This window comes from Schistocerca serialis, chromosome 2, assembly GCF_023864345.2.
Source record: "Schistocerca serialis cubense isolate TAMUIC-IGC-003099 chromosome 2, iqSchSeri2.2, whole genome shotgun sequence".
NCBI lineage: Eukaryota > Metazoa > Arthropoda > Insecta > Orthoptera > Acrididae > Schistocerca > Schistocerca serialis.
In genome coordinates, this window is record NC_064639.1 from 1,040,942,660 (window position 1) to 1,040,961,755 (window position 19,096).

The following is a 19,096-nucleotide window of genomic DNA, read 5'->3' on the forward strand; positions in this document are numbered from 1 at the left end:
AAGATTTGCAGTTACTATAATTTAGATAGGGAGAGGAATTTTCCGAGACTTGCTACATGTTCAATACTCAAAATTTTGGTAGTTGTGTACTGTATACCATCAAAGACTTTACAACAAAAATATTAACTCGTTCTAAGAATAATGAATATTTTAAGAATAGCAGTGTAGAGCAGTGGAATTTCGCAATCAAATATAAAGAGCGAAGCATAAACGACATGGAAAGAGAACGTGGCATTTGCTGTAGCAAGCAGCTTTGTTACGATACAGTGCAGCTACCATCATATTTCTTGCAACCCGGACAGTTAAAACTAAACAAGTTTTTTCTGTAATTATCAGAAACGAGAAATTGCTATTCGAACGTTATATCTCAGCTCAGTACACGTGATTGCTGCAAACACGTATCAAAAATTAACTTTTTGTGTCGTCGTAAAGCATATCTAATGATTGACACAGATTTGCGGTACCTACTCAATGTTTTATTACCTGTCCTTACATTTAACCCACTTTGATAATATTATTCTGCCGAGTTTGTCCAGAAGGTCTCGACCACATCATTTTAAACAATAATTTATATGCTAAATAGTATTACTTTACATGTATGGTCTTTTACAAACGAAATGAGTTTTTCATTAGATGTGACACGAAAGACTAAATAATCACGAATTGCCTCTAAAAGAGGCAATCTTCCTAGGAAAGCTCGTAATACCTAATCGTCACTTATATATTTTCCTGTGATGTTTTTACGTTGTTACATAGCCAACTGCACTGCCAAGTCGACAGTGGTTGTAGAGACACATTGTGTGCTCTGCAAAGATATATATTAATATAGATATGACTAGTGGTTTGTTTTTCGAATGATGTTTGACACAGACAGAGTAAACAGAGGTATGTGTTGTGAGTGATCCATGTGGAATAGGGAAACGTGTGTTGTTGGTATAAACATTATAGTATGGGTAAAGCCAAGAAAATAAAACTTGGGAGAAGAGCTCCGAAGGTAGCTTTAGACAAGCAAATTGAAGAGGACCAGTTTGCTAAACCAAGTAATCGTACGAAAACTAGGGTTCGGAAGGACGAAGACGAAAATGTGAGAATCCAATAATATTTACCAAATTTTATCAATATTTACGTAGTTTAAACAAAACAAAAGATTGTTCACAGGCACCAGTGTAAGCTGACTTGCAATCTGTATTTTTGTTTGCCTGTATTTTGTGCTGAAAGTTATGTCTCTGTCCACATTCACACACATTTAGGATATAAAATGTCACTGCAACAAAGCGAAAACAGGATGTTTAGCAGAATTAATATAGCATATGTATGGATGAAAATGATTTCACAGGGAGTGTTGTATGTGCAGCATTTTTGTTTATTGGTTAATTAAATAAAAGTTGAAATTGAACGCATGGACAGTAAAGAAGATAACCATATTCCTTGTTCCATTTGTGCCTAAAAGGAAAAAGAGTTCTATTACATGTTTTACGGAAAATTTTGACATGTTAGAATTCTATAATGTCTCAAACTAAAATAATATTCTTCAGAACAAAATATTCCATTAGGCCTAATTTCATGAGTGCGAAGTATGGCATGCGTTACGTGCCCGTCTCGAAAGGAAAAGGGAGCATCAGAGAATTGAAAAAAACTTTAGGTTTGTTGTTTGGGAGTATGGCGGACAGTATTCAGAACATGGTGACAAAGTCGCATTATTATTTACAGCAGATGCAAGACAGTGAGCATGTAGAAATTAGAATTGACTGTCAGTCAGATGACAGCTCTCCACTCAGAAACAGTCGCAGATACAATGAATTGAACCTTACAGTATTTCAGAATGTTTAACGGTATTCATACTCTGATAGTTGTTGTACAGTGTATGGCGAACTAAAAATTTTATAAAATTTATTGCCCATAATTTGCGATGTCCAATTCTCAGGTTGTGTGAGAAGGAAGTGGCTGATTTTGTGTGCTATGTAAACGTCACTCTGTATTCTTGTCCATATTGTCAAAGTGTGAAATTTTATTTTATATCTCCACAAGATACTGCTTCAGTGTTCATTTTGAAAGCTGGATGTTGTATACACTGTAAAGCATAAATACATATCTTTTGAGCATTTTTACGTGGTAATAGAAAATATTAATGTGATGCAACTGTTCTAACTAGAATGACTTCCACAAATTTTGCCCCATTTTTGTATTTAGCTTTGTATACTCTTTGTTCCGTAGTATTCCCTTGTCATTCATGTGTGTGTTCATAGGTGACAAATAGTTGACTGAATTTTATTTGCAGTCTAACATAGTCCATTTATCACACACTGAGGGACATTTCACATGTTCAGCCCTTGTACACTCTTATTTGTTTGTAACAGTATACTAGGTTCTTTATATCAGAATAATTATCCAGCCTTTCAAATGATGCTCTGAAGATGTCAATAGATTTTATTTAAATTTGACACTGGCTTGTTGTGTGAATCTGTTTCTTAAGTGCCACTGACCAGTTGTGGAATTGCACTGCACTTTAATGAATTTATTTTTACATTGTCTGGAAAGTCACACTCTTTTGTCATTTGTTAAACAGAACCGCTTTGTGTGGTAGAGCAAAACTGTGTTATCACACTGTTGTCATGGAGATGTGTGACCTTTTTCATGTGTGCGTATGTAAAATTGTACAGATCTTTCAAAAACATAGGTAAGAGTTCCCTTGCATTTTTCATTGTGTATGTTTGGTATATGTACATCATGTGATTTAATATACTTATCAGAGACTTCTCCATTATCTGATATACATTTTCTTACAATTTTAGATTTTGTGGCAAAAAGTTAGTTAATGTATGGCATAAACATAAACATTAGGCTGTGCTGCAGGCCAATCATCTGCCACAAACTTTATTTGGCATTCACATTCGTTTTCTGTACCAGTTGTAAACTGTTACCTTTCAACCTAACGTAGATCTTGAGCTATGTGCAGATCAACCTGCCACTGCAACCAAGATTTCAGGCGAGATCCAGTATTGCATTCTTGCTAAACGTGAATAGTGTCATTTAGTTCTGATCATTCAGATTAAACACAGTTTGAAAATTTTTATGTAAGTTCAGATTTTAATGTTTAATTATATTTTCTAATGAATTGTTAGCATTTATAAAAGTTAAAGAAACTTCAAATATGAGATTTTTTAGGTTTCATTATGCGATTTGCACCTTACCGGATTTCCTCCATGTAGTATTAACTACTTCTGAATAGTAAAATACAACTTTTTCTTGTTTATTTTTTTCAGTTTGTTGAAGCTAACTTGTCACAGAAAATTCTTCAACAAGCCCGAGAACAGCAAAAAGAGCTTGAAGAAGATGCTGGGACTGCATCAAAGAAAAGTCCTATTTTGCCAAAACTTGGAAATGATGCAACAGAAGAATCAGCTGATGAAATTGACTCTGATGATGACTTGTCTGTGGCAGATTATTCAGAGATAGTAAGTTTCCATTAAAAGTGCACACTTGTTAAGTTTGCTGAACTATCCACAGACTGCTAAAATTATGCTCAAATTTGCAAACATCCATTATGTGTAACACCAGTGTTCTTACTTTTTGGGAAGTGAAACCCTTTTTAAAATTATGCTCAAATTTGAAAAACTCAATTATACTCTAGACCAGCATTCCTTGCTTTTTGAGAAGTGGAACCTTTTTTTAATGTTGACTATTATTGTAGACTCACTGGTTTGCTTATATAGTATGTTTTAATGTGTCCTCCTGTAAATGAGTTGTTTCCAGCAAAAATGACAATTATTTTAAAATATTTATTCACTGCTACCAAAAGAACTAGGTATTGGTTCTCAAACATAATAGTCAAGTTCTGTAGTAGAATGCATCATGGTCCCTTTTTTGAACCATCTCTCTATCCTGCAACCAAATATTGGGAAGGATTGTGAGACAAATTGCAGTGGCAACTACCTCTTAAGGCTAAATAAATGATGAATTATATTGATAATATAAAATTAAAACTATACTAAAATTACCAGCCATGGAGCCAGACATAGATAAATTAATGTTCCTTTTTTATTGTCAAATACACCAAATTTTATCAAGCTACCTAAATAACTGTAGATTTCTATAACTAACATATGAACAATCTTCTTTGTATATATAGATTAAAGTTATAAAGGTTACTGAGCATCATGTGGCAGACCTTTCTGGCGATAGAGGACTGTGTGATACAGGTTGCTGTGGTACGGATGTACTCTGAGATGGATGACAGTGATGGTTTTAGTATAATCATGCCTTGTGCTGTCATTCCTTCATTGTAGAGTTTTCTGTCTGCAATGCTGCTGATTGGCCTATGTTAAATACAGCCTTATTCACCCTCTGTGTCACACACATACTGACTTCTCATATTTGTAAGTGGAAGCAAGGTTTAGTTGTTGTTCAGTTTTTTACCTTTGTATATGTATTAATTTCTTTTTTGAGTTGCTTTGTTAAATATTATAAAAAACAAGTTGTGCAGGTTTCACAGAACCTTTGAGTGACCTCCATGGGACCCGAGAGTTAACTCAGAACACAGTTTTGGAAACATTGCTCTAGAGAGTGGGTGACTGCAACATTAAAAATTAATGTTGCTGTACTTCATCAAACTATATTTTAAATTATTACACAGCATTATTTCAGTATTGTGTGGTCAGTACTTATGCAGAAACAACTTACTCTCTTTCACTTCAGTTATTTTACTCCTTTTTCAGTTTCAGGATGTGTGTGTGTGTGGGGGGGGGGGGGGGAGATTCATAAATCATTTCAACTAAATGTTTTGAAGCTATAGACATATATTAAATGTTTCTCATAGCCAGCCATCTCATTATTGGTGGGCTGTTTAAACCTGTAAGGGAACTACAGTTGTGAGATTGTCAGATAAATGATAACCAAAGAGATGTCTTTCTGAGTCAGATCTCAATCCTTGAGAGAGGGCAGCAAGTAGAAATCTTTGACAGTGACATCTCAGCAAATTAATGAAGGAGTGAAGGTACTTTCCTCCAGAAACTTGAGTAAAAACTTATCACTTGATTTGACAGTAGACTCCTGCATTTGAAGTTTGGTTCCATTATATGAAATACTAATATAATATTTGAAATTAAAAAACTGAGCAGTTAGATGCACCACTATACTATATAATTATTTTGTGTGGCTCAGTGGCCTGCTACAAGTCTTTCAATTAGACATCACTTTGGTGTCGTGTATTCAGATGGTCGCCCTTCCAAGTACCAACCGCGCCCTGTGATGCTTAACTTCAGTGACTGGATGAGAACCATTGTATCCAACAAGTGGCAGATGCAATGGTGAAGGGAGCGCAGAAGTAACAATGGATGGAAAACAATAAACAGAAACATAAGAAATTTATGTCAGTAGATTTGGCAAAAGAAATTAAACATAAAATATGTAAGGTGAAAAACCAAAAAGTGGAGAAATGTGAAAAGGGAGGTTGAAGGAAAAAGAAAGCAAGTATGCAATAAATTGTAATAGAAGATGTGGTGAGGGTAGTTGATAGTTGCTGGAAAAGAGAAAATGTGAGAGAAAGTGGATGAGAAGTAAAAAATGAAATGAGCATATGGCATTGTTGGTCAGGAGGCCCCACGTGGGGGAGTTTGGCCGACATATTGCAAGTCCTTTTTAGTTGACGCCACTTCGGCGATTTGCGGGTCAGTGATGATGGACACCAAACCCAGTCCCCTGCCGGGAATCGAACCAGGCCCCCCTGCATGATAAGTGGAAACACTACCACTATGCAGAGGTGGACAAAATGAGAATTAAAGTAGTGTGAGAGAATTGTATAATTTGAGTCAGCAGACAAGGCGATACTGGAGAGCAAGTTCTCATAAACAAAATCTACTATATTTTATGCACACATTGCCTGGAACCTCAGAAATATTCAGTGAAAGTCATTGCTACTAATTGATATACCTTCCTTTTCAATCTGACTGATCATCGTCACTGGCCCCACAAACTGCAGGGTCTCGTCAAGTAGCCCCCCTTACGACATTCTGTCCTTGTCATCTACTTCCCTTGCTCCAAATATCTGAAGATCCTTGGCCTAGGCCACCTGTCTCCCTGTCATATTTTCGGTCTGCCTAAAGGTTGTTGTCCAGATTTCTTCACTGAAACTTCTCTCTGTCGTGATCCCTCCTCTTTCTTATAGATGCGACTGGCCCATCTCAATCTCCTTGTCTTGGTTTCCATGACAACATCTGGTTTCTTGTACAGGGCTACAGGAAATGATCCATTTGTTTTCAAAGGTCTCTTTTTTTCTTAAATATTTCACATATGAATATGATTGATACATGACTAAAACCGTAAACTTGCCATGTTTGTATTGTGCCCACCAGTTGGCATTAAGAGTGCAGGGTCTTCATAAAATGGCAACAAAGTAGGAAAAGAGTTTCTTCGTCTCCAAGCTGATATTCAGTGATCAAGCAGTCTTACATTTATTTCAAAAGGTCAGTCACCACAATGTGACAGTGTGGAGTATTGAAAGTTCTCTTGAGTTTCATCAAAGGTAATGTTTTCTATGCGATGTTATTGACTAAGTTCTATGGGTCACTTTTCTTCTGTGAGAAGACTATGATGGGTACCTCTTACCTTGATGTGTTGAAAGTTGTGGTTTTTTCCACAACTGAGTGCTGATTCCAAGAATTTCATCTTCCAACAAGATGGAGTATACCATCAGTGGAGCATGAGTTTTGTCACTACCTAAATGACAGACTTCCCCATCACTAAGATGTGGCTCTGATCCTCTGGTCCCCTAGGTTGCCTGATTAATGTCTTGTGACTTTTTTCCAGGGGGGTACATTAAAGACTATGCTTACCTTTCCCTACTGCCAAGAACTCTGGAACAGAGATGACTGTTGACAAGATCGTGCTACATAAAATATGGAATGAATGTGACTACCTCTTGGACATCTGTTGTGTGACCACGTAGCACTCATAGAACTTCTGTAGAATGCAAAATACAAACTTGGTGAACTTATGGATCTGTTTCATGCCTCATACATATTTGGAGAAGTAATACTTTAGAGCTCTGAAAATGAATAAATTGTGTATATTACTCTTTATATCTCCATAAACTCCTTGATTTTTCTTCTTCGTCATTCTCTCTCCTCACAAATTGGTCCAGATATCTTCCTCATGATTTAATTTTCAGAAATGTTTTGCTTCCTCTCTGTATACTTGTGTATTCTCCATTTTTTTCTGTCTCATATAGTTATACTGTTCTGATTATAGTTTCATGTATCCTTATTTTGGTTCCTCTTGAAAAAAAAATTGAATGACAGTAATTTGATGAGTGAATAAGATGCTCTGCATGTCACTCTGATCCTCAGTTCTATTTCTTGTTTCTTATCATTTCTGTTGTTTACTACAACCCTCAGATATTTAAACTCTTGTGCTTCTTCAGACACATGAGTGATTATGAATCTACATTGTTTCCCACATTTTGGCTTGTAATTTCTTTCTTCCGTCACGATTTTCCTGCTCTCATCATTCACCTCTAAGGCTCATTTCATTTAAAATCACCCAAAATAAAGAAATCTTGTTGCCATCATGTCACAGATATTTGTGAAAAGTTCAGAAATTGAAAGTAATAAAATAATTTTTCAAAATTTTTAGATCAAAACTGTAGTCGGGGGGCCATATTGAAATGTCTAGCATTTTATTTATAAATCAATTTTATTCAATTTGGTGCCATTAGAAAGATAAAAGGACCAACTATATCACTGAACTATAAAAATGCTGCAATTGTGCATATAAATATGTGCAAATGTGTAACTAAAGTCAGTTTTCAAAAAAAAAATTACAAACTTCATGAATTTTTTTCATCAAAATCATGTTTCACCATTTTAAATCTTGTCTCAAAGATTTCCTATTGTCATACATTTCAACATAAAAAAACAGAAGGGTCTTTGTTCTGTTAATCTTTTAAAACAGGAAGACCATAAATAATAATATACACGTTTCATTTTGTGACTCCTACTTATTGGTCACAAATGATGATCAGTTTTCATAAAATTCCAAAAAGCATTCATTCTTTCAAACAAGTTTTCAATGGACAATATTATATCTGATTCAAAAGTATGTAAACGATCAGTACTTGTGCTTGCACTAGAAGCAGGCAAAGTCATTAAAATGTTTTCATAAGGTATCCAGCAAACATCAGTGTGAAGTGGCCATGAATAAGTTGAGGGAGGGCCACTTGGACTCAGGAACTTGAGTTTTGCATCTCTGTGTTCTTCACTTATCTCTAGAATTTTTCCAAGCCACCACTGGTTATCATAGATAGCTGTGACATGTTTCTTCTTTAATTGTGTTATAGGCAGTGTTTTGAATTCCAAGAGGAACTTGAATGAATTTAGTAGATGATGAAACACACTTTATCAGCGACTTACGTTTTCATTCAGTGGTTTGAAAAAATGATTTACTCTTGTCCCAGGAATGGTAGAACCAGTCTCGTATCATTTTTGTAACATGTTTGTGAACTTTGTTATCTCCTCTATTGTAACATAAAAGGTTTCTATTCCTGGAACATGAGTCCGGCAAATGTAAACAGATCTTTTGGACGTAAAATGTGACTGTCATATGGACGCTGTAAACTCGCTCTTGTTGCTAAACATTTAATAGTACCACCAACTCCATCACATGCATTTTTTGCCATGACTAGTGGCAAAAAAATTCCATTCTGCAGTTACTGCATGATCTTGCTTGTGATGGCACAAATTTAGAAATTTCTTTAAGTTTTTATATAGTGCCATCACTGCCATAACATGCTGGATGTTTGGTAATTGTTCCAGTATATAAGTGAGAGCAGTTTTCTGGAAAACCTAGAATGTGTTTGTATCATGCTGCAAACAGTCACTTATACAACACAGTGACATTGACTTAATGCAATCATCTGTTTTAAAGTACACCACAAAAGGATGAAGAGTGACTTGAATGTTCTGCCAGTGAAATCCTTGTGCGCCATCCTGTTGCAAACAGGTATAGTTATCTGCAAAATCCACTATGATGATGCATGTAGTATCAGGGAGGGTTTCTTTGCTTGATTTGAAGTAGTGACTCTGAGATTTTGATACATAATGATTGTGTGTTAAATTTTGAAGTTTTTGCATGAGATACTCAACAAATTCATCAGTCGTCTTCATCAATGTCTCCAGTGTAGGTCGATCATTTTGCATCCATTGTCTGAATACATTATTTTCACAATCTTGTAAGGACTGCAGCTACATTAAAAAATTGCGCAGTTCATATTTGTCAGGACAGAGAACAGCAATGCAGCATTCTCTCCTCATTTTCCAAATTGCACACAAGTTTCTGTAGAAGTTCAGTGTACGGTTGTTTCACATTTGGTGATACGTGCATTCACATACGTTATGCACTCCACGACTGTTTACAGTAACACATTCTTTTGGCCGAAGTTCACAAAATTTAGTAATACCAATTTTATCTTCTGGGTATATTTCTCTGTAGGCTAAGTATACATCTTTCAGATTATGTAAAATTAGTCTTTTTGTCTTATACACTTTTTTGCCATTTTCTGAAGTGACAGACAGATAGTCTTTTTTATTAGCAGAAATGAGACTTATATCATCTTCACAGTAAAAATTCTGGACATATTTTTCCACATCCTTACTTATTCTGTTTCCCTTTTTATAACTCCCTTTCGACAAAATACCATCTTCTTTTAGCAATACCCTCAATTTCTTTACCATGTATTCGGTAGTGTTTAAAAACACTTGGATTTTTTTCTTTACTCCATGAAGCTGGTGCTAAGGCAAGTATTTGTAGTTTTTCTTTAACAGAACTTCTGCAGAATTTCTCCTTAAGTTTTTGCATTAAAATATTACAGTCTGTACATTCAGCACTGCCAGTTCCTTCAGATACATTTTTCACTGGAACATGTAGCACTTCTGATGCTGTTTGCTGGAATTTTAAAGCTAAACAACGGGACTTGGAACGAATGTATTCTAGACGCCCGCCTTGTGCTCTCTTGGTAACCTTAAATGCTGAAATTTCAAGTAATTCACAACTTTCATTAAGTTTTTGAAGAGCTGTAGATGGATCTGGTATACATTCTTGATCTTGTTCTTCAACTTCACATTCATCCATCCCTGGAAGGTTATCCCCCATAGGAGATAAAATGTAAATAAAATATTTCCTTGCCATGGTTAAAGTAATAGGTTTCAAAGATTTCTTAGCAGTCTTTTTACTGTGCTTCTTAAAAGGGTCATGGCAAATTCTTTGTCTGCCTTCAAATGTTCCCAAATAGAAACTTTTGTGAGAAGAACAAAGTCTCAATATTTTCACAGGTGCTTCATAGCTTCAATAATTGAATATCGGCTTGATTCAGGCTTGGCATCTCTATTAAACCAAGCTCTTTGCTGCTACTACTTTTCTTATGACACACAACTGCTGACACAAAACCTAAAGGACATTTGTTTTCCATTGTAATTTTTAATCAACTGTGTATGTCGCAGAAAGGAACTGGATGGTTTGAAACTTTTTCTTGTTCTCTAATTAATCAAGAACGTACTATGAAGAATCTGTAAGGGGGAAATGAGAAAGAGTTAATGACCACTTTATTAAGTGATCTCTAATATATTCACATTATGGAACAACTTTGTATTACAGTCAGACTCCTCAATATGGTACCCCCTGATATGTAAAATCCCTCAATATGATATTCTAAAACACCTCAACTTGATAGTGTGACGTATTTTACGAAAGTCAATCAGATGCTACTATAGGAGTGTAATAAGATTCATAATACATAAAACCTCCAATTGTGGAATTGAATCATGTTTATTTTAATTTGGTTTATTTATTTCGTTTGATTTATCATGTTGTTGTTGTTGTTGTGGTCTTCAGTCCTGAGACTGGTTTGATGCAGCTCTCCATGCTACTCTATCCTGTGCAAGCTTCTTCATCTCCCAGTACCTACTGCAACCTACATCCTTCTGAATCTGCTTAGTGTATTCATCTCTTGGTCTCCCTCTACGATTTTTACCCTCCACGCTGCCCTCCAACGCTAAATTTGTGATCGCTTGATGCCTCAAAACATGCCCTACCAACCGATCCCTTCTTCTAGTCAAGTTGTGCCACAAACTTCTCTTCTCCCCAATCCTATTCAATACCTCCTCATTAGTTACGTGATCTACCCACCTTATCTTCAGCATTCTTCTGTAGCACCACATTTCGAAAGCTTCTATTCTCTTCTTGTCCAAACTACTTATCGTCCATGTTTCACTTCCATACATGGCTACACTCCATACAAACACTTTCAGAAACGACTTCCTGACACTTAAATCTATACTCGATGTTAACAAATTTCTCTTCTTCAGAAACGTTTTTCCTTGCCATTGCCAGTCTACATTTTATATCCTCTCTACTTCGACCATCATCAGTTATTTTACTCCCCAAATAGCAAAACTCCTTTACTACTTTAAGTGTCTCATTTCCTAATCTAATTCCCTCAGCATCACCCGATTTAATTTGACTACATTCCATTATCCTCGTTTTGCTTTTGTTGATATTCATCTTATATCCTCCTTTCAAGACACTGTCCATTCCATTCAACTGCTCTTCCAAGTCCTTTGCTGTCTCCGACAGAATTACAATGTCATCGGCGAACCTCAAAGTTTTTACTTCTTCTCCATGAATTTTAATACCTACTCCGAATTTTTCTTTTGTTTCCTTTACTGCTTGCTCAATATACAGATTGAATAATATCTGCTTCCCTTTCATGCCCCTCGACTGTTATAACTGCCATCTGATTTCTGTACAAATTGTAAATAGCCTTTCGGTCCCTGTATTTTATACCTGCCATCTTCAGAATTTGAAAGAGAGTATTCCAGTTAACATTGTCAAAAGCTTTCTCTAAGTCTACAAATGCTAGAAACGTAGGTTTGCCTTTTCTTAATCTTTCTTCTAAGATAAGTCGTAAGGTTAGTAATGCCTCACGTGTTCCAACATTTCTACGGAATCCAAACTGATCTTCCCCGAGGTCGGCTTCTACTAGTTTTTCCATTCGTCTGTAAAGAATTCGTGTTAGTATTTTGCAGCTGTGACTTATTAAACTGATAGTTCGGTAATTTTCACATCTGTCAACACCTGCTTTCTTTGGGATTGGAATTATTATATTCTTCTTGAAGTCTGAGGGTATTTCGCCTGTCTCATACATCCTGCTCACCAGATGGTAGAGTTTTGTCATGACTGGCTCTCCCAAGGCTGTCAGTAGTTCTAATGGAATGTTGTCTACTCCCGGGGCCTTGTTTCGACTCAGGTCTTTCAGTGCTCTGTCAAACTCTTCACGCAGTATCTTATCTTCCATTTCGTCTTCATCTACATCCTCTTCCATTTCCATAATATTGTCCTCAAGTACTTCGCCCTTGTATAAACCCTCTATATACTCCTTCCACCTTTCTGCCTTCCCTTCTTTGCTTAGAACTGGGTTGCCATCTGAGCTCTTGATATTCATACAAGTGGTTCACTTTTCTTGAAAGGTCTCTTTAATTTTCCTGTAGGCAGTATCTATCTTACCCCTGGTGAGACAAGCCTCTACATCCTTACATTTGTCCTCCAGCCATCCCTGCTTAGCCATTTTGCACTTCCTGTCGATCTCATTTTTGAGACGTTTGTATTCCTTTTTGCCTGCTTCATTTACTGCATTTTTATATTTTCTCCTTTCATCACTTAAATTCAGTATTTCTTCTGTTACCCTCGTCTTTTTACCTATTTGATCCTCTGCGGCCTTTACTACTTCATCCCTCAAAGCTACCCACTCTTCTTCTACTGTATTTCTTTCCCCCATTCCTGTCAATTGTTCCCTTATGCTCTCCCTGAAACTCTCTACAACCTCTGGTTCTTTCAGTTTATCCAGGTCCCATCTCCTTAGATTCCCACCTTTTTGCAGTTTCTTCAGTTTCAATCTGCAGTTCATAACCAATAGATTGTGGTCAGAATCCACATCTGCCCCTGGAAATGTCTTACAATTTAAAACCTGGTTCCTAAATCTCTGTCTTACCATTATATAATCTATCTGATACCTTTTAGTATCGCCAGGATTCTTCCAGGTATACAACCTTCTTTTATGAGTCTTGAACCAAGTGTTAGCTATGATTAAGTTATGCTCTGTGCAAAATTCTACAAGGCGGCTTCCTCTTTCATTTCTTCCCCCCAATCCATATTCACCTACTATGTTTCCTTCTCTCCCTTTTCCTACTGACGAATTACAGTCACCCATGACTATTAAATTTTCGTCTCCCTTCACTACCTGAATAATTTCTTTTATCTCGTCATACATTTCATCTATTTCTTCATCATCTGCAGAGCTAGTTGGCATATAAACTTGTACTACTGTGGTAGGCATGGGCTTTGTGTCTATCTTGGCCACAATAATGCGTTCACTATGCTGTTTGTAGTAGCTAACCAGCACTCCTATTTTTTTATTCATTATTAAACCTACTCCTGCATTACCCCTATTTGATTTTGTATTTATAACCCTGTATTCACCTAACCAAAAGTCTTGTTCCTCCTGCCACCGAACTTCACTAATTCCGACTATATCTAACTTGAACCTATCCATTTCCCTTTTTAAATTTTCTAACCTACCTGCCCGATTAAGGGATCTGACATTCCACGCTCCGATCTGTAGAATGCCAGTTTTCTTTCTCCTGATAACAACGTCCTCTTGAGTAGTCCCTGCCCGGAGATCCGAATGGGGGACTATTTTACCTCTGGAATATTTTACCCAAGAGGACGCCATCATCATTTAATCATACAGTAAAGCTGCATGTCCTCGGGAAAAATTGCAGCTGTAGTTTCCCCTTGCTTTCAGCCATTCGCAGTACCAGCACAGCAAGGCCGTTTTGGTTAATGTTACAAGGCCAGATCAGTCAATCATCCAGACTGTTGCCCCTGCAACTACTGAAAAGGCTGCTGCCCCTCTTAAGGAACCACATGTTTGTCTGGCCCCTCAACAGATCCCCCTCCGTTGTGGTTGCACCTACGGTACGGCCATCTGTATCGCTGAGGCACGCAAGCCTCCCCACCAACGGCAAGGTCCATGGTTCATGGTATCATATACATACATAAAGAAATTTTTTTTTGTTTAAATTCTGTGAAAATATGTAAAACACTCATAACCTTAAAAATGTAGTATTGATAATGTCTTTAACAGCCTTTAAAATGAAATACTTAAAAATTAACTTTCAACTATCAATAACAAAATCAATGACAAAAATAATTAATAATTGTTTATTTATTACTTGGTTATATATTGTTAAAATTGAGTGGATTAATGATTGGTTTGAAGTACTACATACTTAAGTATATAAATTATGTTTAGTAAATAAATTAATATACAAATCTCGATTTTTTTTTTTTTTTTTTTTTTAAATTTATAAGTGAACTGATGATATCATATAGTGAATAAATAATAATTTAAAGAGTGATAACTAATTATAAAAAAACCTTCAGAGTGGAGTTATAAATATGACTTAATTTTAACACATTGACTGCCACATGAGTTAAATATAACTCAAAGGAAGTGTTCTCTTTGGGCCACGCGAGGTAAATACAACTCACGGACATTTTTCCATTTAAAGCTTCGTGGTGCAGTTGTAATTCACAGGAGCATGCTGTGACTAGTTGTTGTTTTGTAGGTTATGGCCCCAGTAACAAATCACGTTCATGGCCTATGGTTTTCAAGAGCTCAAGAGTAGTTATTGACATTTGAATTTGTGAGTTATATATAACTCACATGGCTCATTCGTATTGGACTTTTCTTCTTTTTAGCCGGCCGAGGTGGTCTCGCGGTTCTAGGCGCGCAGTCCGGAACCGCGCAACTGCTACAGTCGCAGGTTCGAATCCTGCCTCGGGCATGGATGTGTGTGATGTCCTTAGGTTAGTTAGGTTTAAGTAGTTCTAAGATCTAGGGGACTGATGACCACAGCTGTTAAGTCTCATAGTGCTCAGAGCCATTTGAACCATTTTTCTTCTTTTTATTATTAATATCTGGATACTTCCCACTAACAACAACCTGTCAGGACTCCGGAGATGGGAACTTGCCCTTCAGTATATCCTCTCTTCCCGTTACCCACCAGGCCTCAACCTCCGCTAATTTCAAGTTGCCGCTGCTCATACCTCACCTGTCATTCAACAACATCTTTGCCTCTGTACTTCTGCCTCGACTGACATCTCTGCCCAAACTCTTTGCCTTTACAAATGTCTGCTTGTGTCTGTATATGTGCGGATGGATATGTGTGTGTGTGTGTGTGTGTGTGTGTGTGTGTGTGTGTGTGTGTGTGTGTGTGTGTGTGTGTGCGCGCGCGCGCGCGTGTGTATACCTGTCCTTTTTTCCCACTAAGGTAAGTCTTTGCGCTCCCGGGATTGGAATGACTCCTTACCCTCTCCCTTAAAATCCACATCCTTTCATCTTTCTCTCTCCTTTCCTCTTTCCTGATGAAGCAACCGTTTGTTGCGAAAGCTTGAATTTTGTGTGTGTGTTTGTGTTTGTTTGTGTGTCTATCAACATGCCAACGCTTTCGTTTGGTAAGTTACACCATCTTTGTTTTTAGATTTATTTATTATTTAGTTTGACATATTACTTACACAGTGGATTGCAAATCACGTACAGTTTTATTTACATTCTTCAACTGCATTGACATTCTTCAATTGCAACAACAATGAAATGGAAAAATTTGGGTCATTCCACTTTGTTTCTCTAACACCTGTATTCACTGTGCTTTATGAAAAAACACTCAACGCAAAAGTATGAGTCACAATTCTTACATTTCCATGCAGTTTGTTTGACTTTCTTGACAGCTTGCTCTCGTCCGAATACTCTCTTCATTTTTTCGTAGCACACTGTACACTTACATCTGGCTGCTCCCACGTTCACAAGTGCACAATCTGCAGGTAACACGGTGGCTTTAGTGAGGCTCATCGGCATCTTCTGTATGGAGTAGTCTCAAAGTCACTTCCTCTTTGAGTTCTGTGATTGAGATCTTCTTCTTGTTGATGTATCGGTAAATCAAATGAGCATTTACCTGTGCTGACCCTGTCAACAATTCAATTGCAAGCTTCCATTGCTATTTTACACCCCACCTTAGACAATGAGAGTACGACTTCATTTGGTCACAAAGATCTATGAAAGATTTTGACTGATTATAGTCAGTTATCACTGCTGGTTTTTTTCTTTGTGCCCTTCCTAGTTTGAACTTCTGCTTCTTATTCTTCATGAACAGTACTCAGTATCAGAACATCCCTGTTATCTTTCCATTTCAGTACTGCTACACCTGCAGTACTTTCCTTTTCTTTGTGTTTCCCCTTCTTCAGTTTTGCCTGTACAACACCTTGAGGATTCAGTTTTCTGTTTGAACTTAGAGTACCAACTGAATGTGTTGATTGTTCAGGAAGCTGGTGTGCTAGATGAACACTTGTGTAAAAATCTTCTGTGTATAAAATTCTGCCCTCGTTTAGTAATACACTTATAAGGCTCATGCCAACAGAAGTGGCAAGAGGAACACCAGGATTCACATTCTTCCCATAGTAAACTTTCATATTCCAGGTGTAGCCACCCTTTAGACAAAGTTTGAACAATTTAATTCCGAATATATGGTGCTTATTCTTTATATACTGAATGAAACTTAGTCTTCCTCGAAATGGCACAAGTGTTTCATCGATGCAAACTTCTTTCTCTGGTACAACTGCACTTTGAAATCTCTGCAGTAATTTATCAATAAGAGGTTGAATTTTGAATAAGCGGTTTCCCGGTGGGGCACTGGTTGTTATCGGAAAAATGCTACATGTGTAAAAGCAGTTCAAAACGATTGTGTAATATAACATTTTTCACATTGTTGTGATAGATCATATTTCTTGACCAATAATTTGGAATCTTCGGTTTTACATTTAGTGACATCCATAACAAAAATCCTAAAAATTGTTCAATTTCAGTTTTGCTGACATCAGTCCACTTTTTCAGTCATGAATTAACAGTTACTGAATGATTTTCTAAGACTTGTTTTGCGTACAAATTAGTTTGTTGAGTCACATATCCCAAAATTTCATCAGTTACGAAATATTTGAAGAAATTGTATGGTGTTTTGCCTTTGAGAGTTAATGCAACAGAAGCATTTACACCAGGACTGGAATGAATAAATGTAAAGATTTTCATATTTTTACCTGTAACTGGCACCCACACAATCTCATTAGAATTTGTTCTAAGTGTGTCACCTTCATGTTCAGAGCTTTCTGATATTACACTTACTTCAGTTGAACCTGAATCAACTGCAGTAGTTATGGCACTAACACAGTTAGAAGTGTTTTGTTGCCTGGTTTTTACAGCTGTGAGGTGTGGTTCTTTGACTGAATGTGGACATGAAACTCTTCTTCCTACCTTCACTGATGTGATTCCATTATCAGAACTTCTGCTTTCATTTCCAGTCTCCTCTAGTAAAAATTTGTCTGAGCTATCACCAAATAAAGACACAGAATCTTCATCACTTATGTCCATAACTTCACCTAAGAGCTGCTGTTCATGCCTTTGTTCATCATCATAACTTCTACGAGACATTTTCTCCTGCCACAATATCACTCTGTTACGGAGCAAACAACACTGAATAAAGACTGTAGCAACAATGCAGGAAAGTGATCATGGAACTGTACACAAATAATGCTGTGGAATGAAAAACTGACAGGAGTACAAACTTAAAATTATTAGCGACATAGCAAATGACACACCTGGTACCTTTACCCTGAGGCCATGTGAATCATATGTAACTCACACAAAAAAATTTTAAAAAAGGTACTAAAATGCCATATTTTCACTTTATTTGTGCTTAACAAGGTTACTTGGAGCAAACTAAAGCAGGATATTGCAAAAAAGTATATGGCCTCAAGGGCCCAACTATACCATGGCAGTCAATGTGTTAATTTAATGTGTTTTAAAATGAATTATCATTGACCATAATATAATTATGTATGACACAAAATTATTTATTATTAATAAATAATAATAATAATAATAATAATATTTATATGAATATAACATTATTTCTAATGATAATTGTTATAAAAAACACATGAAAAAACAATGTTAAATAAAATAAATGATCTTTTTTCACTCATTATAATATTTGGTAAATAAAATTCACTAAAACATCTGATTACAAGCCACAATTAAACAAAGCATATACTGCAACAACCGTTTGTAGATTATAATATGATTGGGTGGTCTAGCATCGCTTCATAAAAATTAGACAGCATCAGAGGGCACTGTAATGCGTTGAAAAATTGCAACCCATTGCACTTATGGGAGTTAAATTAAGTCTCCCTGGTTATACGTTACTACGCAGCTATGGATGGATTGGACAAATTCTTTCTCTTTTTAATTTCAATCATTCCTTTTCACTATCTCATATTGAGGGGCTCTATTTGTCGAACATTATCATATTGAGGGGTTCAACTGTACTTTCAGATAACGTACCAGACAGAATGGCTGCTTATGTAAGAAGCACAAATTCAAGACAAAAAAAGTCCTTCAGATATATAAAGTGCACAGACACACAAAAACATAACTCACACAACCTGTGTTGCTTGTGAATGTTGCTGCTAGACTGAATTTTTCATTGTTGTTTCATGTATTGTTAATTAGCTATTTGAAGGAATTGATTATTACATCATTATTGAAAAAGTATAAGATCTAACAATAGAGGACAAACACCCTTCTGTTTTTTTTTATATTGAATAGTACGGCAGTAGGAACTATTTGAAAAAAAAAAAAATCAGATGGTGAAACTTGTGATTCTGCTGAAAAAAATTCCTGAAAGTAGCAAAAAAGATTGGTGATCAATTACATTAATTACAAATTTTCAGCATTTGTTGCTTAGACACAGCACTTTACTAATTTTTATATTATAGATCTATTCTTTTACTTTCCAATGACACCAAATTGAATAAAATTGATTCATAAATAAAAAAGTTATAGTGGTTACAAACTTACAAGGCACTTCGTTTCTCAACGTCAGTTGATAGAAGGGCGTATAATCTTAAAATGACAGTTCATTTCCAACATAAGTCTATA

At 36.2% G+C, this 19,096-nt stretch overlaps 1 protein-coding gene across 1 annotated transcript in view; it reads left to right on the plus strand.

The window, feature by feature from the left end:
- Window positions 1-849: 849 nt before the first annotated feature.
- The window catches only part of LOC126458461 (bystin), a 63,578-nt gene continuing 45,331 nt past the window's right edge, over window positions 850-19,096 (plus strand). Inside the window, exons 1-2 of the mRNA XM_050095532.1 lie at window positions 850-1,084; window positions 3,264-3,455. Of these exons, the coding sequence (XP_049951489.1) occupies window positions 950-1,084; window positions 3,264-3,455 (327 nt within the window). The 5' untranslated portion in view covers window positions 850-949. The remainder of the gene's footprint in view (window positions 1,085-3,263; window positions 3,456-19,096) is intronic.